This window comes from Glycine soja, chromosome 1 (assembly GCF_004193775.1).
Source record: "Glycine soja cultivar W05 chromosome 1, ASM419377v2, whole genome shotgun sequence".
Classification (NCBI taxonomy): Eukaryota; Viridiplantae; Streptophyta; class Magnoliopsida; order Fabales; family Fabaceae; genus Glycine; species Glycine soja.
Genome location: NC_041002.1, coordinates 21,530,986 through 21,555,222, shown reverse-complemented (window position 1 = coordinate 21,555,222; position 24,237 = coordinate 21,530,986). Strand labels below are relative to the sequence as shown.

The 24,237-nt window shown below is 39.6% G+C and overlaps 2 protein-coding genes across 2 annotated transcripts; both read left to right on the top strand.

Moving 5' to 3' along the window:
- The first annotated feature begins 20,208 nt into the window (after positions 1-20,208).
- On the top strand, positions 20,209-20,607 carry LOC114414866. The gene has a single exon (XM_028379341.1). The coding sequence runs from the start codon at positions 20,209-20,211 to the stop codon at positions 20,605-20,607; it is 399 nt and encodes a 132-aa protein (XP_028235142.1).
- Positions 20,608-22,047: 1,440 nt separating this feature from the next.
- Positions 22,048-23,581, top strand: LOC114414780. Its single transcript, XM_028379230.1, has 4 exons — positions 22,048-22,179; positions 22,351-22,528; positions 22,629-22,700; positions 23,301-23,581. Exons 1-4 carry the CDS (start codon positions 22,048-22,050, stop codon positions 23,579-23,581), a joined length of 663 nt encoding a protein of 220 aa, XP_028235031.1.
- The last annotated feature ends 656 nt before the right edge of the window (positions 23,582-24,237 follow it).

The window sequence follows — 24,237 nt, the reverse complement described above, 5'->3', positions numbered from 1 at the left end:
TTTATTTCCAACCACACACATCAAATATCCACTTAGTGCATGTGAAATTACAAAACTACCCCTAATACAAAAACTAGTCTAGGTGCCCTAAAATACAAGGGCTGAAAAATCCTATATATCTAGGGTACCCTACCTACATTATGGAGCCCTAAATACAAGGCCCAAAAATAATGAAACCTTAATCTAATATTTACAAAGATAAGTGGGCTCGTACTTAGCCCATGGGCCCGAAATCTACCCTAAGGCTCATAAGAACCCTAGGGCCTTCTCTTGCATCTCTGGCCCAATCTACTTGGAGTTTTCTATCCAATGCCCTTGCGGGGTAGGATTGCATCATTCCCTCCCCCTTGAAAAGGATTTGACCTCAAATCCCAAGGTTCTTGAAACGCTGGGCTTTTTTCCTCAACACCTGTAAAAAGAACAAAAACATATGTATTAGTGGTGTTTAGTATGTTGAAGTAAGGTAAAGTCTGAAAACTCATTTCCTGGGCATCTTCCCATGAAGGAACATGGTTCCTCACCAACTCAATGAGTGGTGCTACAAGTATAGAAAAATATGGGGCAAACCTTTTGTAAAAGTTTGTTAAGTCTTGGAAGCCCCAAATTTTTCTTACACTTGGTGGAGCGGGCCACTTAGGAATGACCTATATTCTCTTAGGGTTCATAGGAACCCCTTGATCACAATTTAAAAAATTAAGAAAAGTAAAGCAATAGAACATACCTTTTTCTGCATTTTCATGTTGATTATTCCTACCAAAAAGTATGACAAACCTAAGGTGTCCCATATGAGTGCCTAAGTTTGTATTGAAACTAAAAATAAGAACAAACCTACCTAATGAGTCTCTATGTACACAAATCATGAAGATGTTGGGTGCACGAGTGATTTTACAAAAGAGTGTTGCACCACCCAAAACATTCATCACACCACCTATTTTAGGGATTTGGTGCCTAATAATACCTATTTTGGGCACCAACAAAGCACAAGGATTTAATCTCTTGCGAACGAAACCCTCATCCAACAACTCCTTTACTTGAGGATTAAACTCAAGCCTAACAGATGTGGCAATGCTAACATGTGTCTTTTTACAAAGGAGAAAATGTGGAGGTTGTCTAAGAAGGGAAATTTCTTTAATATTTGTCTTTATTTCAAAATGTCTTTCCTTCTTAGCTAACCTCTTGGAGGAGACACTTACCTCCTTACACTCCTCCTTAACCATTAAAGGTTGTCCTTCTTCTTGGGGGTAGATCTCTTCACTAGATTCTTCCCCTTTTGCTTCTTCACTTTTACTAGAGGAAGGTGAAGTAGTAGCCTCATCTTGGCTACTATAAATGTCTTGGCCCCTCATAATCATGGTTTTCTTGGTGGGGCATTGAGAAGTAATGTGTCCTCTTCCAAGACATTTAAAGCACTTCATGGAGCTAGTCTTTTCTTGCATACTAGCCTTAAGGGGTTGCTTTTCTATTGTCTTCCCCTTATCATCTTTGGGCTTAGAAGGTCTCACCCCTAAGATTCCTTGACCTTGGTCTTTCTTTTGATAAGAGTGAGAGCCATAAGATTTTGAAGTAGACTTCCTTTTAAGTTGTTGCTCTACCCTTATTTCCCAATCTAAATTAGCCTCTACATTGTCCTTCCCATGGAAGTATGGGAGTTTAATGTTAACCTCTTGAGGCTTTCTTTCATTTTCTCTCCTATGGGAGTGAGGTCTAAGATGTGACCTATGCCTTCCTTCATAATAGTCACGAAGTTCTTCACTTAGGCTCTTGCAAGAGTTATGACTACTATAGGAGACATGTTTTTCTCTTTTCATTTCTTTCATTATTTTTCTTCTTTCTTCCTCTCTTATTTTCTCTTTTTCATCTTGACTTATTTCTTCCACTCTTTTTTTACCTTTATCTTTTCTCTCTTGTTTTTCTTTCCACAACTTAAGGGATCTCAACTCATCTAATATCTTATACAAGGGGTCCTTAGGAGTAGAACCCTCACCATTAACACTAGATGAAGAATGAAGACTCATGTTGGTTCCTAAGTTATGGTTCTTTGTTGTTGGGGGTTTGAAAAAAAGGTAAAAGAAACTATGGTTGAAACTAGCCAAAATAAACACTAAAAAAGGTGTGAAAGATAAGGTAAAAAACTAATTGGTAAAAGGAAAGCTATCTAGGCGGTTTGACAATGGAGGGTAAAGGAAATAAGCTATGAAAGTAAGCAAGAAATTAAAGTGCAAGAAATGCAAACTAGGCGGATCCTAAGAGTGTTTGGATGACCTCATTTAAGGTTCCCAACAAAACACTCACTATCCTAAGGGAAAATTGCCTAAAATTATTACACACAAATGGAAGTAGGGTGACCTAGCGGAGGCTCCCAACTTACTTCCAATGAAAGGCCTTTTTGTTACAAAATTTGAAAGCAAAGCAAATTGCCAATTACAAAATTATAAAGAAAAAAAAAGGTCCTCAATTGTGGTGGCTATTCTCTCTTTAGTGTTTCACTCAATTTGGAGTGCTTCTTAGTCCAATAGCTCTTAAGGTGGTTGGCCCCTTTCTTCTTGACTCAAATTCTTCAAGATATGGCACCAATCCTCCTTTCCAATTCCCTATATGGCAACTCACAAGCAAGGAAACAAAGAGACAAGCAATAACCAAAGACCAAAAAAAAATGAAATGAAAGCTAAACCAATAGAGTTTTAACAAGACAAATTTCCAAGGATTATTCAACAATTAAAGCAATGAAAAGCACAAAAAAGCAAGCTAGGACTCAAAGAGAAACCTAGAATGGCTCTAGAGTAGAGTAGAAAAACTCTAAAAAAAAGACTCAAAAAACGTAGTGACCAATTCCCAGTAATTTATACAAGTTCGTATGTTCAAGCTGCCAGCACCAGCGATTTCAACCTTGAAATCAAGAGTAGTGTTTATGTTGCTTAAGGCTTGGATAGTTACAATTTGTGTTTGCTTATGCTCAATTATCTTGAATAACAAAATTAAAGAGAGCTTAAGACTTATTTTGATTCACAAATCCAGCCCCAACTCAGCACCACAACTCAACTTCATCATAGGCATCATGTAGGAAACCTAGAAAGCAAAAAAAAAGTTCAAGAACAAGACTACTTCTAGGAATTGATTTAGAACATGTTATGAACTAAATAACATGCATGAATTAGACTCAAAATTAAAAAGACAGGCTAAGAATGACAAGAATACATGAAAAAATGTATCTAGAATTCAATGAACAAAATAAAATTCAAAACAAACTTAGAACATAATGTGACAATCACTATGACTAAACATGACTCTAAGACAACATAGATTAAGTGATTTACACTTAGATTTTTGTGTTTTTTTTTTCTAATCAATATTTTGGAACAAAATTTAGATCTAAAGGTTCAGCACAAGAATATTATGAATGAAAATTGATAGAACCTAAAATCAACACAAAAACAAAGATTCAAGAGTAGATCTACAAAATTTGAACTATAGAAATGCAAGAACAAGTGTAGATCTAAGATTTAATCGGTTTATTTATTTTAATCTACTCTAAACAGCACCAAACCACAAGACAATGGAGGATATAAATGGAGAATAAGATGGAAAAACAAGGAATTAAAGAGAATTCACCGAACAAAAAGATAGAGGAAGCAAAAGAACATCACCTAGATGAAGATGCTCTTGATACCACATGATGCAAGCTCCATTGGAGCTTGTAGGCCTAGGATCTTCTTCATCAATGGATTTGCTTCTTGGAAGATGAATGGCAGCGGAATGGAGAAAGGGAGAGAGAGAGGAGACGCCACTTCAAGGAGAAGATGAGTCTAGAAGAAGCTCACCACCATAGGAGGCCATGGATAAGAGCTTGGAGGAAGAAGGAGATGAATGAAGGGAGAGGGAGAGAAGAGCACGAAATTTTGTGCTCTAAATGAGCTTTGAAATCTGAAGTTTAATATTCAAATCATCAAAGTTCAAAAAAAATGCACACACATGACCTCTATTTATAGCCTAAGTGTCACACAAAATTGGAGGGAAATTCAAATTTCATTTGAATTTGAAATTGAATTTGTGGAGCCAAACTTTGGAGCCAAAATTTCACTAATTATGATTAGTGAATTTTAGTTATGGTTCAGCCCACTAATCCAAGATCAATTCCAAGATTCTCCACTAAGTGTGCTTAGGTGTCATGAGGCATGAAAAGCATGAAGGACATGCACAAAATGTGACTATATGATGTGGCAATGGGGTGTAGTAAGCAAATGCTCACCTCCCCCTCTAAAATTTAATTGGATTGGGCTTCTACCAATTCAATTAAATTTATTTCCAACCACACACGTCAAATATCCACTTAGTGCATGTGAAATTACAAAACTACCCCTAATACAAAAACTAGTCTAGGTGCCCTAAAATACAAGGGCTGAAAAATCCTATATTTCTAGGGTACCCTACCTACATTATGGAGCCCAAAATACAAGACCCAAAATTAATGAAACCTTATTCTAATATGTACAAAGATAAGTGGGCTCGTACTTAGCCCATGGGCCCGAAATCTACCCTAAGGCTCATAAGAACCCTTGGGCCTTCTCTTGCATCTTTGGCCCAATCTACTTGGAGTCTTCTATCCAATGCCCTTGCGGGGTAGGTTTGCATCAGGATGTCCCTTCACCAGAGTTGGAGAGGTTGATCGCTCAGGAAGAACGCGAAATGAAGCCTCACCAAGAGGAAACCGAACTGATAAACTTAGAGACCGGGGAGGGAAAGAAAGAGAGTGGAGCCACGTGACCGGGAGATCCCCAGATTCATATTCTCTTTTATATTTCCTCTTTTATCTGTTACATATCATTTTTATTTTTATAACTTGAGGGACTAACATTTGTTTTGTTTTTTTCGATTGTCTTTTGTTTTGTGCATACATGTTGTTTGGACTGTTGCGTTAGTGCTTACTTCGTTATTGTCGATAATGTTTGTTGAAATTCTGGAACCTTGTAGAGTTTTCCTTTAGGAACGTCGTCCTGAAAATAAAACGAACAAAAAAATCATGATAACACCAAGAATAGAAAAAAGAAAGAGGCATTGTGAACAAATGTCGTGTCTATATATAAGGAAAAGAAAATAGTTTTTTGTGTGTGTAAATAAGGTGTGAAAAGAAATTCTTGTGTGTGAGTAATGAGTGTATATAAAGAAATTTTTGTATAAACCACGAGTGTATGTTGAAAAAATGAAAAAGAAATCTTTGAACAGGAATAGAGTTTGTATATAGACCGTGTTGATATAAAGAGAAAGAGTTTTTAATGCGTGTGTATACAGAAAAAGTTTGTCGTGTATAGGAATGTAGGTGTACAAAGAAAAAGTTTTTCTCATAGATAATGATGGATGTATAGTTTTTGCGAACATAAAAAATGAAACAAAAAGAAAAAAGAAAGAAAGACCTCGAAGGTCGGCATGTTATGGTCAGAGGAAGCATAAATCATTCGTAGAGAGCAAACATATCTTTTGGAAACAAGAGACTGACGCTAAGAGTTTATTTTCCAGAATAATCAAGATGAGAATGGATGGATTCATTAGACCGATGAAAGAACATAATTTGGAAATATTGGGTCTACTTGTGTAAATCCCAAGCCTTAGTATCACAATGCCATAAACTGGATGCTTAAGTACCCACCTAGCTATAGCCATGACTAATTTTGCACGTTGTTCCCAAATCATCATTGTTACACGTACCTCGTGGAAATGATATGGAAATTCAACCCGGGACCGACACCTTGACACACGAATTTGTTTTGCCCCAGATATCAAAATCGGGCTCGCACGATGAAACGACCATGTTGAGACACAACCTTAAGCTACTTTGAACCTGGGCCCATGAAAAGAATCCTCATCCTTTCCCCCGAAGAAGAGGACATAGAATCTCCTCAAGGGAGAGAGAATAACGAATGCTAAAACCCGAATTCCTAATCAAAGATCGGAAAGGAAGAAATGAAAAGAAAGAAAAGAAAAGGAAAAGAAGGATTCCCGATCGAAGATCGGAAGAAAGTAAAAATAAAAAGATCGAAGGAGAAACAGAATAATTCCCGATCAATACAAGAAACTAGGAAAGAGAACAGAAGATCTTCTGATCAGATAAATTTTCGGCTGGGCAAATGACTGCTGGCAAAGGAAAACCCATTTTTGAAGTAGTTCTTCCTTTGGGATTGCCATTCAAGGTCGCTCCCGACTGGCGGTATCCCGCCCCTCATAAACAAAGAGGAAAAGACCGAAACACCCAGCTTTCTCTCCAAAAACACTACCCTCGGGAAAATCCTATTGATCCGTGATCGTGCGTGTGATCTTTTGGTTCGATAGGAAATCATGTGCAAAATAAAGTCATGGTGCAGCTATGGTTTGGAATTAGGGTAAAACACTTACCGGTGTGAGTTTTTATACACTATGAGTGATTTTATTCCCAGTTTCATTTTGACCCGACATTTCCCCTGAATGTTCATTTAAAAGCTAAATGTTGACATCCTGCCCTTCATTTTCGGTTACAAGGAAAATTACTTTTGGCATGGGTATATTGTTTCTCTAAAAATATGGTGCTCTCGTGAATGATTTATTTTTCCTTGCTAAAACATGTTCGCCTTTTAGGTGGAAAAAAAAAACTGGTGGACCATTCGGTCCTGCCAACAAATCTTATTCGGAGCCCCATGAATTGCTTGTCATTCATGCATCCTCCACCATCGAGTCTGGAGCCCCACGAATTGATTGCTTAGCGCTGTTCATCTATCCTCCACCCTCAAATCTTATCCGGAGCCCCATGAATTGCTTGTCATTCATGCATCCTCCACCATCAAGTTCGAAGCCCCACGAATTGATTGCCTAGCTCTGTTCGTGTATCCTCCACCATCCTATTCGGAGCCCCATGAATTGATTGCCTAGCGCTGTTCATGCGTCCTCCGTTATCAAGCACGTAGCCTCCGGTGACTGGAAAATATGATTTTTTGTTATTTTCCTGATCGGTTCCTTCGCCAAACATGTGTATACGTATATATTATGTTATTGGTGTCTTTTGTTTGTGTTTGTTTTGTGTTGTGCAGAGAAAGAAGAAAGAGAGACGGGAGTCATCATAGACTAATCACGAAGAGAGCGAAGACGGACGAAATTAGTGTTTTATCTTTGCTTTCCTATTATCTCCGATAAAAGGTAAGTAAAGAGGGGCAACTGTTATACCTTAATTTCGTCCGGGGACTATTGTTTGATGGCATGCAACCTTTGGTTCACCGCTTCGAGGTACTTGGCACCCTTTGTTGCACAATACGTGAAGTTGCGAGACATGCCGAAAATCAAAAGGAAGCATTGTTACGCAATCCGTGAAATTCCGTAACATGCCGAAAATCAAAAGGAAGTATTGTTACGCAATCCATGAGTTTCCGTAACATTCCGAAAGCTAAAAAAGGAGTAATTACATGACCCGTAAGGATCCGTAACCTTACGGAAAGAAAACAAGTATCGTTACAAAATTCGTAAAGTTTCGTAATGTAATGGAAAAAGAATGACAAAAAAGAGCAAATTTGGGTGTATTTAGTAAAAAGGGGGTGCAAATAGCAACCAGGCCAACTTGGGCCTTCCAGGATGTTTCTCCAGAAGGCAGTTGCTTGTGGAGGAAGCAACCTGGCTCACCTAGGCAAGCTGGGTGGCAAGCTCATCCCCTATTTTCCTATAAATAAGGGGAGGAGTGAAAGAGAAAGGGGTTCAGCCCTTCTGGTACTTTGTAATCACTTAAAATTAGTGAAGAAGATTGTTTCCGTGAAGAAAATCCAGGCCGAGGCGCTTCCGTAACGTTTCCGTGGGTGATTTCACGAAGATTTTCAACCGTTCTCCATCGTTCGTCGTTCGTTCTTCGTCGTTCTTCGGTCTTCAACCGGAAAGTTCCCAAAATCGAACTTTAGTCATTTACTTAAGTCATTTTTTCACCTAATCAAAAAATAAAATAAATTTCCACCGATCATTTGAATTGTAATATCCGTCAATTTCTGTTAAAATAAAATTTGACCGTTCGGTCATGTCGTAACCACGTTGGAAACCAAAAAGAGGTAAAATAACAATACAATAATAAAAAAAATATCTTTTAGTAAAATAAACCAAAAGAATCAATCGGACGTTTCTCTTTGGGATTTCTCTTTCTTGATTGAATTGACTAATAACTAAAGTGAAACTAAGGCTAAAATCAACTCGCAAAGTCAAGCTCGTCCGCAAAAAAAATCACTAAAAAGGATTTTAAGGTTTGATACCTCAGTTTCTCTCACCAAGTAAAAATGGGTCATTTTAAGGTCCAACGCCTTAAAAGGACCTCCTTCCAAGTAAAAAGAATCGCTTGATTTCCCCTTTAGAAAGAACTACGTAGGTTTGATTTCCTCTTCGATGGAGGGTACGTAGGAGCAAGAGCCCCACTTTTGTCGACCTCAAAAATAAAAAAGAAATAAAAGTTTAGGTACACAATTTCACACAATTCTAAAATTAAGGTTGTTGTAATTTGGGAAAAACGTGAGAGGTGCTAATACCTTCCTCAAACGTAAATACAACTCCCGAATCTGGAATATTCTTCATGACCGGGTTCCTTCGGTTTTTCCGACGTTTTCCATAAATAAACGTTGGTGGCGACTCCGCGCATTTTCCTCCTTTGGAAGACGCACCCGTGAACCTCGCTTCGCTCGCCCGCAAAAGGGTAGGTTGCGACAGCCATGTGAGATATAAATAGCAACCAGGCCCACTTGGGCCTTCCAGGATGTTCCTCCAGAAGGCGGTTGCTTCTGGAGGAAGCAACCTGGTTCGCCTGGGCGAGCTGAGCTCGCCTCGGTGAGCTAGGTGGCAAGCTCCTCTCCTATTTTCCTATAAATAGGGGGAGGAGTGAAGGAGAAAGGGGTTCAGCCCTTCTGGTACTTCGAGATCACTTAAAATTAGTGAAAAAAATCGTTTCCGTGAAGAAAATCCAAGCTGAGGCGCTTCCGTAATGTTTCCGTGGGTGATTTCGCGAAGATTTTCAACCGTTCTTCGTCGTTCGTCGTTCGTTCTTCGTCGTTCTTCGGTCTTCAACCGGTAAGTTCCCGAAATCGAACTTTTCAATTCATTATATGTACCCTTGGTGGTCCCCATTTGTTTCGCGTACTTTTATTTTCGTTTCATTTACTTTCCGTACCCCCTTTTGACGTGCTTTAGTCATTTACTTAAGTCATTTTCTCGCCTAATAAAAAAATAAAATAAATTTCCACTGATCATTTGAATTGTAATATCCGTCAATTTCTGTTAAAATAAAATTTGACCGTTCGGTCATGCCGTAACCACGTTGGAAACCAAAAAGAGGTAAAATAACAATACAATAATCAAAAAAATATCTTTTAGTAAAATAAACCAAAAATCAATCGGACGTTTCTCTTTGGGATTCCTCTTTCTTAATTGAATTGACTAATAACTAAAGTTAAACTAAGGCTAAAATCAACTCGCAAAGTCAAGCTCGTCCGCAAAAAATCACTAAAATGGATTTTAAGGTTCGATACCTCAGTTTTTCTCACCAAGTAAAATGGATCATTTTAAGTTCCAATGCCTTAAAAGGACCACCTTCCAAGTAAAAAGAATCGCTTGATTCGCCCTTTAGAAAGAACTACGTAGGTCTGATTTCCTCTTCGATGGAGGGTACGTAGGAGCAAGAGCCCCGCTTTTGTCGACCTCAAAAATAAACAAAAAAAAGAGAAATAAAGTTTAGATACATAATTTCACTCAATTCTAATCTAAGGTTGTTGTCCTCTGGGACAAACGTGAGAGGTGCTAATACCTTCCTCAAACGTAAATACAACTGCTGAATCTGGAATATTCTTCATGATCGGGTTCCTTCAGTTTTTCCGACATTTTCCATAAATAAACGTTGGTGGCGACTCCGCGCATTTTCCTCCTTTGGAAGACGCACCCGTGAACCTCGCCTCGCTCGCCCGCAAAAGGGTAGGTTGCGACAGCCATGTGAGATATAAATAGCAACCAGGCCCACTTGGGCCTTCCAAGATGTTCCTCCAGAAGGCTGGTTGCTTCTGGAGGAAGCAACCTGGTTCGCCTGGGCGAGCTGAGCTCGCCTGGGTGAGCTGGGTGGCAAGCTCCTCCCTTATTTTCCTATAAATAGGGGGAGGAGTGAAGGAGAAAGGGGTTCAGACCTTCTGGTACTTCGAGATCACTTAAAATTAGTGAAAAAAATCGTTTCCGTGAAGAAAATCCAAGCTGAGGCGCTTCCGTAATGTTTCCGTGGGTGATTTCGCGAAGATTTTCAACCGTTCTTTGTCGTTCGTCGTTCGTTCTTCGTCGTTCTTCGGTCTTCAACCGGTAAGTTCCCGAAATCGAACTTTTCAATTCATTCTATGTACCCTTGGTGGTCCCCATTTGTTTCGCGTACTTTTATTTTCGTTTCATTTACTTTCCGTACCCCCTTTTGACGTGCTTTAGTCATTTACTTAAGTCATTTTCTCGCCTAATAAAAAAATAAAATAAATTTCCACTGATCATTTGAATTGTAATATCCGTCAATTTCTGTTAAAATAAAATCCGACCGTTCGGTCATGCCGTAACCACGTTGGAAACCAAAAAGAGGTAAAATAATAATACAATAATCAAAAAAATATCTTTTAGTAAAATAAACCAAAAATCAATCGGACGTTTCTCTTTGGGATTTCTCTTTCTTAATTGAATTGACTAATAACTAAAGTGAAACTAAGGCTAAAATCAACTCGCAAAGTCAAGCTCGTCCGCAAAAAATCACTAAAATGGATTTTAAGGTTCGATACCTCAGTTTTTCTCACCAAGTAAAATGGATCATTTTAAGTTCCAATGCCTTAAAAGGACCACCTTCCAAGTAAAAAGAATCGCTTGATTCGCCCTTTAGAAAGAACTACGTAGGTCTGATATCCTCTTCGATGGAGGGTACATAGGAGCAAGAGCCCCGCTTTTGTCGACCTCAAAAATAAATAAAAAAAGAGAAATAAAGTTTAGATACATAATTTCACACAATTCTAATCTAAGGTTGTTGTCCTTTGGGACAAACGTGAGAGGTGCTAATACCTTCCTCAAACGTAAATACAACTCCCGAATCTGGAATTTTCTTCATGACCGATTTCCTTCGGTTTTTCCGACGTTTTCCAAAAATAAACGTTGGTGGCGACTCCGCGCATTTTCCTCCTTCGGAAGACGCATCCGTGAACCTCGCCTCGCTCGCCCGTAAAAGGGTAGGTTGCGACAGTTGGCGACTCCACTGGGGATTGTTTTTGTGAGTTAGGCCTATTTTAGGTAAGTGTGGAATTGTGAAACTTTGTGTGTGCATTTTTTTGAACTGTGTAAATATAATAAATGTTGTTTTTTCCACATTTTTACATTGCATTCTAAGCACCCACGGGTTTGAGTAAAAAAAAGGGCCCTATACCCGGGTTCATGGAAATCTAAGGAGTGGAGGTGGATCTATGGTCTTGCTAGGTCTCCGACTTGCTTGATAATAGTGAAACCTCGTCTAGAGCTTTCTCTCTTTATAATGTGTTGTCGCTGGTATTCCGTACCGCCGCAATATTATTATCTTGAGTGATGATACCTCTAGAAAAAAGCCATGTGAGATATGGATCGTTGGGAGTAGTTATTAGAGACCCCTAGATATTATCCTATAGGTCCCTAAAATAGGGGCACAGAGCAAACACGCTGCGTGCCATTTTAAACACTGCCATGCATGTAGTCCTAAATGTCATGTACGCCTTTGCTTGTAATTATTTGTGGATATTGTCGTACTCTATGCATCCTCGTGTTATGCTTTTGCGCGTCTACATCATGTCATCACACACGCGTTGTATGTTGGTCTCATCTTTTGTCATGGGAATCCGGAAGATCCATATCACCTTCTTAACTACACACATGGGGCACTGCACCCCCAAGTGTGCAAGTAAGAAGAGATAGTTTTTCGGGGCTCTCGTGTCCGTAAATTCATTCATATCATGCATCGCATAAGCATCTCTTCATGGCATCATAATGAACATGTCGTTCCTGCATTTGTCCGTTATCATATTCCAGCATCACATTTTGCATGAGTCATTGCATCATCATGCATATGCATTCAACAAACATTTTTTATCTACAAATTGCATACCAATTGTTTTCATGTTTGCTCATGCGTGATCCTTGCGTTCTCCTCTGCAAAACAAAAACAAAAAAAGAAAGCGTGAAAATTCACGCTGCATTCTTAGTTGCATATATTCGGTACCATGAGCCAACCATGTTGGGATCATAAACCCGTTTCACTTAAAAACAAAATGATTGAACATGGTACCTAATGCATGGTTAACTAAGAAAAGATGTTTCTTCGGGAATCTCAATTTCATAATTACACTTTCCATGCATAGCATACGTATTCCCGATTCTTTCATCTCTATGAAATGTTGTCGAAGTATTGGCGATCAAATTGTCATTCTTTGGATTATGGGGTTGAACCAAGCTCATGCTTTTACGAAAAGGTTCATCAAGTCAAGTTGAAGCATGGAAGTAACCATCTTGCAAAAAAAATTGGGGCAAAAGATGGACCGAGTTACATCGCTACTTCGTCTACTGCCAAACACATTTAGGATTGTCGATGTCCCTGTTACTTCCAGTTTCACCTTGACGAAGATGTCATGGACCATGTTGAAAATCTAAATTGATTCAACCCCATATCCTGCGTAAAAATTTGCAATACTTCAACTGTGCATCATTCGCATACATCCATGTTGTTCATTGGTTGCATTGCTCTTTGCATTCTTTCCTTGAAAAAAAAAGAAGAGAAAAAGAACTTAATCATTGTTATCAAAAAGAAAAGAACACGCTTTATGGCGCCCTTACCAAACCCGTGCTAGAGCTAGAGTAATGGGTGAAGTAAAGGAGGTGCAAGAGCAGATGAAGGCCGACATGGAGGCCATGTAAGAGAAAATGACCACAATGATGGAGGCCATGATGAGCATGAAGAAGATAATGGAAGCCAATGTGGTTACCATTGTCGCTGCCAGCACTGTTGCTAAGGTGAACCCGATGCCCCCATCTGGCCTCAACCAAATGAATCATCCAACCTTAGCTATGGTAGGCAAAGATTTGGGAAGTACGAATGGCCCCATGATGTGCAAATTCAAGACGAGCATGCCTTCCCGCCATATGGCTTGCCTCCCAACTTACACCAGCCAATGTGGCGTACACTCCCAATGAGAATATCAATAACTTCACTCCTATACTCATTGAGAGCCAACAACCTCAATCTGATCATGCACACGTCTCTTGACCCATGGGGTAGGCACATAAAATGCCCTACCACAATCTAGCTGACTTCGAGCCTTGCCTCGGATATGCCACTGAAGGGCAAGCAGTTGGTGATATACCCCTGCAAAACACTTTGGAGGGCCCTCAGTATCACCCACAACCACACCCCTCACATTCCACAGCGATTAAAAACCCTCATGCTATGGCGGAAATGGGAAAGTTGGATCATCTAGAGGAAAGGCTCAGGGCCATTGAAGGAGGTAAATATTATGCCATTGCTAACCTAGAAGAGTTGTTCCTAGTACCCAATATCATCACCCCTCCCAAGTTCAAGGTGCTGGACTTTGACAAGTACAAGTGGACTACTTGCCCCAAGAACCATCTAAAGATGTATTGTCGGAAGATGGGGGCATACGCAAAAGATGAGGAATTGCTGATACATTCCTTCCAAGAAAGTCTTACTGCGGTAGCTGTTACCTGGTACACTAACTTGGAACCTTCCCGAGTCCATTCTTGGAAGGACCTAATGGTTGCCTTCGTTAGGCAGTGTCAGTATAATGTCTTCAGATAGGATGCAACTATAGAACATATGCAAAAAGAGGGCACGGATCTTTTAAAGAATACGCCCAAAGGTGGAGGGATCTGGCAGCCCAAGTGTTTCCCTTAACGATGAAGAAAGAAATAATAACAATGATAGTAGACATATTACTAGTGTTCTATTATGGAAAATGGTAGGTTGTGACCTTCAAGCTTTGCGGATTTGGTCTTCACCGGTAAAAGGATCAAAGTGGGTCTAAAAAAGGGCAAATCTGACCATCATGCTTTCATGAAAAAAAACTGGGGCAAGTAAAGAGGGTGAGAATAAGGGAGAAACCCATGCCGTGACTTCCATTCCTATACAACCAAGTTTCCCACCAACCCAACAATGTCGTTACTCAGCCAATAACAAACCTTCTCCTTCCCCACCACCCAGTTATCCACAAAGGCCATCCCTAAATCAATCACAAAGCCTATCTACCACACAACCAATGCTAAACACCACCTTTGGCACGAACCAAAACACCAACCAAAAAGGAATTTTGCAGCAAAAAGCCTGTAGGATTCACCCCAAATTCCGGTGTCATATGCTAAACTTGCTCTCATATCTACTCGATAATTCAATGGTAGGCATAACCCCTGCTAGGTTTCCTCAACCTCCATTTTTCCGAGGATACGGCTTGAACGCAACATGTGCATATCATGGAGGAGCCCTAGGGCATTCCATTGAGCACTGTATGACCCTGAAGCATAAGGTGCAAAGTCTAATTGATGTGGGCTGGCTGAAATTTGAGGAGAATCGCTTATTGAATCCTAACACTGACAAGCGACACCACACATGGGGCAATTTTGAAAGCTGTTGTTAGATGTCTCTAAACGACTCATCAGGATCTTCAAGTTTATGCCATTATTGTAAACCATAGTTACAATGCTAAATAAAATGGATAAATCTGACATCTTTGTCCCTTATCCTCTCGTAATTACATCTTTGCTTCCACTGGAATGTGGGTGCAAGCCATTGGTTTGTTTGCTCGAGCGACATGCGCTCCTGAGTGCTGACTTCCAAGACCGTTCAATCAGAAATTACTCGTCTTGCACGTTGGTGGGGGTGCCGTAAAACAACGAGTAAAGTTCAAAACAAATAAGTTTCAAAATTAAAAAAAAGGGTCAAAAAGAAAAAGAAAAAAAAACATTTGATTGACTGTGTTTTCAAGACGTTCATGTGACCTCATTTTATCATTCCAGAAAGTTTGTCTTTTTAGAGAGAAGTGAGTTATCAAGAATAGGATGTGGGACAAATGGCCTCAGTTATCTTAAGAGGGGGGGTTGAATTAAGATACAAAGACTATTCCCCAATTAAACTTTCACTCTCTCTTTTTGGATTAACAATGCACCCTTAACATGAATTACTCAAAAGACAATTCAAAATAAACTTCTTTAAAGCAAAAGATAAATAGCAATAAATAAAAGAAGTTTAAGGGAAGAGAGGAATGCAAACTTGATTTATATTGGTTCGGCCACTTCCCGTGCCAACGTCCAGTCCTCAAGCAACCCACTTGAGATTTTCCACTCTCTTTGTAAAACAACTTCTACAAAGTCTGAACCACACAGGGACAACCCTTCCCTTGTGTTCAAGAATCCTCTACAACAAGAAACCCACGGTCTCTTTTTGAGAGGATAAGACATTTCAGTTCAGAAAAACTCTCTTAATCTTTTGAGTGGATAAAAATTTTTGGGCAATGAAAACTCTCTTTAAATTCGTGTTTCCGAGTCACATATAAATAGACCCTTGATGGCCATTCATAAACCGTTTGAATAGATGTGACTCTTGGAAATTATTTTCTGAAAATCTCCTCTGGTAATCGATTACAGGCTTTAAAATTTGAATTAAAACGCTCAATGAACTGCTGCTAATCAATTACCATCCATGTGTAATCAATTACACATTATAAATTTTGAATTCAAATTTCTAGTGACTGTGACAAACATTTTTAGCTGCTGGTAATCGATTACCAGAGAGTAAATCTCAATTTAAAATGATTTAGATAGAATTCTTTGGCCAAACCTTTTGCTTTTTTAATTTGGAAACTTCTTCCTAAGATTCTAGAGATCAACTTGATCATATATCTTGATTTTCTTGGATTCTTGGATTTTTGTCTTGAATAAAACTTAGAAGCACTTGATCCTTTGGCATCATCAAAACATCAAAACATCTTGCTTCTACATAGGAGTCATTTGACTTAAATCCATCAACTGAAAAATCCTTCAACTATTTCTCGTCCTTGGAAAATTCTTTTTGCAAGAATCAGTTGCTTCTTTCATTCTTCCTCACTACGAGGTTGTGAAAACAAGACAACGATTGGTACCTCAAAACCTTACATTGGGGCAATGAGGGGCACCGTGCATGAACCTGAAGCAAACCTAGAGACAGATTAGAAGTTCTCACCCAATAGGTTCCCTGCTACAAGGTCATGAACCCTTCCTTACACATGATCCTTCATTAACTTCCTTTCTTTCACAATCATAAAACTTGAATCTTTAAAACCTTGATAAAACTTGAATGAGTTGATTAAACCTTGAATGACTGAAAGGCATGAATAAGAGAAAATGATACAATCTTTTATACTGGTTCACTCTCTATTTATAAAGATGCTAATCCAGTTATCTAATCCACAACATGAATTAGATTTCCACTATGCATCGAGAATTCTTACAAGCAATTACAATCGATATATATTTCCCACCCCAGGAAAAGAGACTAAGGCATCCAATACTAGGACCCTCTGTGAATATAAGCTTAAGAGAACCCTACTTTTAGCCCAAACTAGGAAACCTTATTCTAGCAAGTTGTAAGCAATTCACGCATAAACACAAGACTGTGTCAAAACCATACACATGAAAAAACCAAGTAGGAGAGATACAACTTGACCAATCTTTCCACAAAAACCTTGCTAGATTGAGAAGTTGATCTTCTCCAAGAAAAGATCTTCCAAATCAAAAGATTAAGAAGTTGTGAGTTACTATAAAGCTCTTTTTTTCTCTTCTCTCATTCACTAATGCAAGCACAAAATCTTCCTCATTTTGCGGCTAAGTAATGATTTTCAAGATGTATTGAGTATTCTCTAATGATCTCATGATGTGTAGATGTGAACTTGATAACTGTAAAATATCAGGTTTTTCGATAATGAAAATAGAGTGAAAATATCTTTAAAAATAATTCTTTAGTAGTTATTCATGCTTAATTGTTAAGCATTGATGTTTTTCTTATTCATGGCTTGCAGATATGAAAATGAGGGGTTAAAAGCCTAAAAGCTGAAGAAAATAGAAAAAAAGTTGAAAAAAAGGCCCAGCCGAAGACGCGCTTAGTGCGTAGGGCATGAAAATAAGCGCTGGCACTAAGCGAGGAAGAGGCGCGCTAAGCGTGAATACTGGCACCCACGCTAAGCCAGCAGCACGCGCTAAGCACGAATACAGGCACCCGCGCGCGAGCAGAGCGTGCTAAGCACGAGCACACAGGCCCAAGTCCACTCCAGCAACTACAAAAAGAGAGTCAAGCCAAGGAGAAAATATACACCGAGTCTCAAAGCACTCTAATACATACCTAAAGCCTAAGAACTCTCCCTTAGCGAATTCTTTCTTCTCTCATCATTTTCTATTCCCTTTTTCCATCCCTTCTGCTCCATCAGTTTCTAAACCCCTTTTTCAAGTGTAAGTCCCTTTATGGCAATGAGAGGCTAAACCCTTAGTTACGGTCTAGTAGGCCTAAAAAGCCAAAAGATGTATTGTACACCTTGTATTTATCACTGCAACAAGTTTTTTCTTTCCTATTATCCTTTCTTACTTTTAATTTCATGCATCATTCATCCTTGCATCATTTTTGGGGTCAGGTGCTCAACAGAGGGTAATCCTTAATAAGAATACAAGGAAGGTTTTGCATGCATCAGTTTTAGGAATTAGTCGCTCGACAGAGGGTAATTTCTAATAGAAATAAAAGGAAGGGGTATCTTAATAAAATCATTGCTAGACATAGAATGATTGCATTTTATGCCCATGCATCAAAGCAAGCATCTAGAATTAGAACTTCATGCATTTTATCTATTGAATCTTTGTAAAGACATTTGGGAGATAGATAGGTAAAATAGGCTTATCACCGTGAGACATCAAGGGCAAGTAATCTAATAAATGTGGGTAGGATAAATTTACCTGATTGATAAAGAAAAATAAAAAATAATACATCTTATGCAAATAAGACATGCTAGACCTTAACATTCTTATCTCATTGAATTCCCTATTAATTCTTTCGTCTTCTATTATTTCTTTTATGTATTAATATTTATTATTTTATATCCTGTTCTTTTAAATTCATCTTTTTTTACCTCATTTTATTTTTTTCTCTTATAAATTGAAAATTATCCAACACAAGTACCAAAAAAAGTCCATGTGGAAATCAACACTCAGATTTCCTAGTGTTTACTACTTGGACATTTGGCACACTTGCCAAACCATTAAAAAGTTTTTGGCACCATTGTCGGGGACTTTGTTCTTAGTACTTGGTTGCCATACATTTTCAATTTGTAAGTATTAATTCTTTTATTCTTTATTTTTTCTTTTTTATTTTACAATTTTAATTTTATTTTTTTCTTTTCCATTCTTCTTCTTCTATAATTTGCACGATAGTTCTTGTTTTTGTTTATGCAAGGTAGAACTACAACCAAAGATTTAGCTCCACTAAATTCAGAAATTGAAGCCACTTGCAGGCATAACAACACCGCAAGAAGAAGAAGAGAGCAAGAAATACAAGGGAGTAATCAACCCTCACCTCTGCCATCTACACAAAGCCACTATCAAATGGAAGAGGAGCATGCATGACGAGTAACACTAGAGGACTACTCTAGTACAGCTACCCCGTAATTCTTCACAAGTATTGCAAGGCCAGAAGTTCAAGCGGCCAACATATCTTATCCCCACTCTTTCATATAGCTAACACAAGGAAACCTCTTCCATGGTATACCGAATGAGGATCCTTACGCTCATCTCGCCACCTACATAGAAATATGTAACACGGTAAAAATAGTTGGTGTCCCTGACAATGCCATAGGCCTCAACCTCTTTTCTTTTTCTTTGGCAGGAGAAGCAAAAAGGTGGCTACACTCCTTTAAAGGAAATAGCTTGCGAACCTAGGAGGAAGATGTTGAAAAGTTCTTGAAGAAATACTTCCCATAGTCAAAAACTATCAAGGGGAAGATGGAAATATCCTCATTCCTCCAATTCCCCAATGAATCACTCTGTGAGGCGCTCGACCGTTTTCACGGACTACTCAGAAAGATGCCTACACATGGGTACAGCGAGCTGGTGCAACTAAACATCTTCATAGATGGCTTGTGACAACAGTCAAAACAACTCCTTGACGCATCCGCAAGGGGAAAAATCAAGTTGAAGACACCAGAGGAGGCAATAGAGCTTATAGAGAACATGGCGGCCTGTGATCACACCATCCTTCATGATTGAGCATACACACCAACAAAGAGAAGCCTTCTGGAGCTCACAGCCCAAGATGCAATGCTGACCCAAAACAAGCTACTGGCCTTGACGGAGACCCTCAGCAAGCTTCCTCAATAACTACAAGCGGTAAGTCCCTCTCATTCTTCAATTATGCAAATAAGAGGAGGCCAAATCTGTGGTGGAGCACACGAGCCAGGGAAATGCATAGCCCAAGAAGATTCTTCCAGGGAAGTGAACTACATGGGAGTTCAGAATCACCATGGATTCCAAGGCTACAACCAAGGAGGACCACCGCGATTCAACCAAGGGATGAATTTGACACAAGGCTCAAGTTGGAGGAATCATCCAGGGAACCAGTTCAACAAGGAGCAAAGAAGTCAACCGGCCCAGAATTCTAACCAAGGGATTGATCTTTATGAGAAGACTAGCAAGCTTGAGGAGACGCTAAATTAGTTCATGTAGATATCCATGTCCAACTATAGGAGCACAGAGTCCTCCATCAAGAACCTAGAGATACAAATGGGACAATTAGCCAAACAAATGGCTGAAAGACCCATCAACAGCATTGGAGCCAACATAGAGAAGAACCTGAAAGAGGAATGCAGGGCGGTGATGACTAGAAGCCAGAGGAGAGCGCAAGGAGAAGAAAAGAAAGTTGAAGGAGACTAGTCAGAGGAAGGAAGGGCAGACAAAGAAGGGGAGAAGGAGCCCCCATATCCTTTAGTACTGTCAAAGAAGAATAGGGAGCGCTACTTCAAGTGTTTCTTGGAGATATTCAAGGGGCTGGAGATAACCATGCTATTTGGGGAAGCCTTGCAGTAGATGCCGCTCTACTCCAAATTCATGAAGGACATCCTCACCAAGAAGGGGAAGTACATTGACAATTAGAGCATTATGGTGGGAGGCAACTGTAGTACGATGATACAAAGGAAACTGCCCAAGAAATTCAAAGACCTTGGGAGTGTAACTATCTCTTGCACCATAGGGAATGAGTCAGTAGGGAAGGCTTTCATTGATCTAGGGGAAAGCATCAACTTGATGCCCTTGTCAATGGGTAGAAGAATTGGAAATCTGAAGATAGACCCCACCAAGATGACGCTCCAGCTCACAGACCAATCAATCACAAGACCGTATGGGGTAGTAGAAGATGTACTCGTCAAAGTCCGCCACTTTACTTTCCTTGTGGATTTTGTCATCATTAACATAGAAGATACAAAGATTCCTCTTATCCTAGGCATACCCTTCATGCTGACTGCCAACTGTGTGGTAGATATGGGGAATAGGAATTTGGAAATGAGTGTGAGGACCAAAATGTAACCTTCAAACTTTTTGAAGCAATCAAATACCCAAAGGAAGATAGGAGGTGCTTCAAGGTAGAAGAGGTTGATAAAGAAGACGTTAGTGCTCTTTAAAATACACAAACTTCACTGGAGAAAGTTTTGATCAATGTTCTAGATTGTCTAACTAGTGAAGAGGAGAAGGATCTAAGGGCTTGCTTGGAAGACTTAGATAGTGAAGAAAATAGTCCTACAGGGGGGACTAGTTTTGAACAATTGAAAAGCAGGAGTCCATCCAAGAAGACCAAGGAGGAGTTGAATATCCTACCCAATCACCTGAAGTATGTGTTCTTGGAGGAGAACGAGACCAAGCCTATGGTGATCAGCAGTGAGCTCACAACAGAAGAAGAAAATAGGTTGGTAGAGGTCATCAAGAGACACAGGGAAGCAATAGTATGGAACATATCAGATCGCAAAGGAATCAGCACTGCCTACTGTGATGCAATCCTACCCCGCAAGGGCATTGGATAGAAGACTCCAAGTAGATTGGGCCAGAGATGCAAGAGAAGGCCCTAGGGTTCTCATGAGCCTTAGGGCAGATTTCGGGCCCATGGGCTAAGTATGAGCCCACTTATCTTTGTACATATTAGATTAAGGTTTTATTATTTTTGGGCCTTGTATTTAGGGCTCCGTAATGTAGGTAAGGTACCCTAGAAATGTAGGATTTTTCAGCCCTTGTATTTGAGGGCATCTAGACTAGTTTCTGTATTAGGGATAGTTTTGTAATTTCACATGCATTAAGTGAATATTTGATGTGTGTGTTGGAAAATAAATTTAATTGAACTGGGATAAGCCCAATCCAATTAAATTTTAGAGGGGGAGGCGAGCATTTGCTTGCTACACTCCATTGCCACATCATATAGTCACACTTTGTGCATGTTCTTCATGCTTTACATGCCTCATGTCACCTAAGCATACTTAGTGGAGAATCTTGGACTTGATCTTGAATTAGTGGGCTGAACCATAGCTAAAATTCACTAATCATAATTAGTGAAATTTTGGCTCCACAAATTCCATTTCAAATTCAAGTGAAATTTAAATAGAAATTCAAATTTCCCTCCAATTTTGTGTGACACGTAGGCTATAAATAGAGGCCTTGTCTGTGCGTTTTTTTCAACTTTGATCATTTGAGAATTAAACTTCGAAGTTCAGACTTCTTTAGAGGCACTAAATTTCGTGCTCCCTCTCTCCTTCTCCCTCCATTCTTCTTCTCCTACCTCCAAGCTCTTATCCATGTCTTCCTATGGTGGTGAGCTTCTTCTTGACTCATCTTCTCCTTGAAGTGGCATCTCCTCTCAACTCTTCTTTTTCTTCAGTCCGCTGCCATTAAAATTCAAGAAGCCAAGCAATCTATTGATGAAGAAGATCCAAGGCCTACAAGCTCCATGGAGCTACATCATACTATATGCGCAAGATAATGATGGAGGATGATTACAAACCAGTCAGACAGCCCCAGAGAAGGCTCAACCCATCAATGAAGTTAGAGGTGCGAAAAGAGGTACTCAAGCTTCTAGAGCCTGGGCTTATCTACCCCATTTCTGACAGTGCTTGGGTAAGCCCAATCCAAGTGGTACCAAAGAAAGGGGGCATGACAATCATTCATAATGAAAAGAATGACCTAATTCCAACAAGGATTGTCACTGGCTAGAGAATGTGAATAGATTATTGCAAGCTCAACGAAGCCACAAGGAAAAACCATTTTCCTTTGCCCTTCATGGATTAGATTTTGGAGAGGCTTGCAGGACAGGCTTATTATTGCTTCTTGGATGGATACTCTAGATACAATCATATTGCAGTGGACCCCAAGATCAGGAGAATACGGCCTTCTCATGCCCTTTTGGCGTCTTTGCTTATAGACGAATGCCATTTGGGTTATGTAATGCACCTGCCACATTTCAAAGGTGCATGTTAACCATTTTTGCAGATATGATGGAGAAAAGTATCGAGGTATTCATGGATGACTTCTCGATATTTGAGCCCTCTTTTGAATACTGCTTGAAGAACTTGGAGATGTTGCTACAGAGATGCGTGCAAACAAACCTAGTTCTGAACTAGGAGAAGTGCCACTTCATGGTTCGAGAAGGCATAGTCTAGGGCCACAAAATTTTGGCCCGAGGGATTGTGGTAGGCCAGGCCAAAATTGATGTCATTGAGAAGTTGCCACCACCATCAAAAGTTAAAAGCATCAAGAGCTTCCTAGGACATGCAGTGTTTTATAGGAGATTTATCAAATATTTCTCCAAAATTGCTAAACCATTGAGTAATCTGTTGAACAAATATGTTGTTTTCAAATTTGATGAAGAGTGTTCAGTAGCCTTCCAGACCCGAAAGACAAGCTCACGATCACCCCAGTAATGATCGCATCTGGCTGAAGTAAAGAATTTCAATTAATGTGCGATGCTAGTGATTATGCAGTGGGCATAGTCCTAGGACAAAGGCAAGACAAGACATTTCACGTCATTTACTATGTTAGCAAAGTTCTCAATGAAGCACAAATGAATTATGCAACTACGGAAAAGGAGATGCTAGCTATTGTCTTTGCCATAGAAAAATTCAGGCCATACTTGGTGAGGTCAAAGGTAGTGATTTTCACTGGTCATGCCGCCATCAAGCACCTTCATACAAAAGTAGATTCCAAACCAAGATTGATTAGATAGGTCTTGTTCATACCAGAGTTTGATATAGTCATCAAGGACAAGAAGGGATCCAAGAACGTGGTGGCTAACCACCTCCCCCGGTTGAAGAATGAAGAAGTAACTAAAGAAGAACTAGAGGCAAGGGGAGAATTTCCAGATGAATTCCTCTTACAAGTTACCACAAGACCTTGGTTTGTTGATGTGGCCAACTATAAAGCCACAGGAATCATCCCCGAAGAGCTCAACTGGAGTCAACGGAAGAAATTTTCACATGATACCCGTTTCTATGAGTGGGTGATCCACATCTGTTCAGGCTAGGAGCAGACAATCTATTGAGAAGGTGTGTTATTATGGAGGAAGCATAGAGCATCCTTTGGCACTGCCATAGTTCACCATATGGCAGTCACCACATTGGAGATAGAACAACAACAAAGGTGCTAAAAGCAGGTTTCTTTTGGCCATCAATATTTAAAGACACTCATGATTATTTGCGTCGATGTGACAAATGCCAGAGAATAGAAAGGATTTCCAGAAGGAATGAGATGCCTCTACCAAACATAATGGAGGTAGAAATCTTTGACTACTGGGGGATTGACTTTGTGGGGCCTCTCCCATCTTCATACGGGAATATCTATATCCTGGTAGCTATTGATTACGTGTCTAAGTGGGTGGAAGCCATAGCCACTCCCAAGAATGATGCCAGGGTAGTGATAAAATTCTTAAAGAAAAACATATTTTCCTGTTTTGGAGTACCATGAGCCCTAATCAGTGATGGGGGAACATACTTTTGCAATGCACAACTGAAGAAGGTTTTGGAGTATTACAATGTCAGACATAAGGTGGCCACACCTTATCATCCCCAGACAAATGGCCAAGCAGAAGTTTTAAATAAAGAGCTAAAGTGAATCCTTAAGAAGACTGTCACATCATCAAGAAAGGATTGGGCTATGAAGCTGGATGATGCTCTCTGGGCT

Bases quoted from the DNA above. Each gene is read 5' to 3' on its own strand.
- LOC114414866 (XM_028379341.1), top strand. From the start codon at position 20,209: ATGATACAAAGGAAACTGCCCAAGAAATTCAAAGACCTTGGGAGTGTA.
- LOC114414780 (XM_028379230.1), top strand. From the start codon at position 22,048: ATGGAGGATGATTACAAACCAGTCAGACAGCCCCAGAGAAGGCTCAAC. The intron at 22,180-22,350 runs GTAAGCCCAATC...TTCATGGATTAG, and splicing joins CCATTTCTGACAGTGCTTGG to ATTTTGGAGAGGCTTGCAGG. The intron at 22,701-23,300 runs GTTCGAGAAGGC...TGTTCATACCAG, and splicing joins AGGAGAAGTGCCACTTCATG to AGTTTGATATAGTCATCAAG.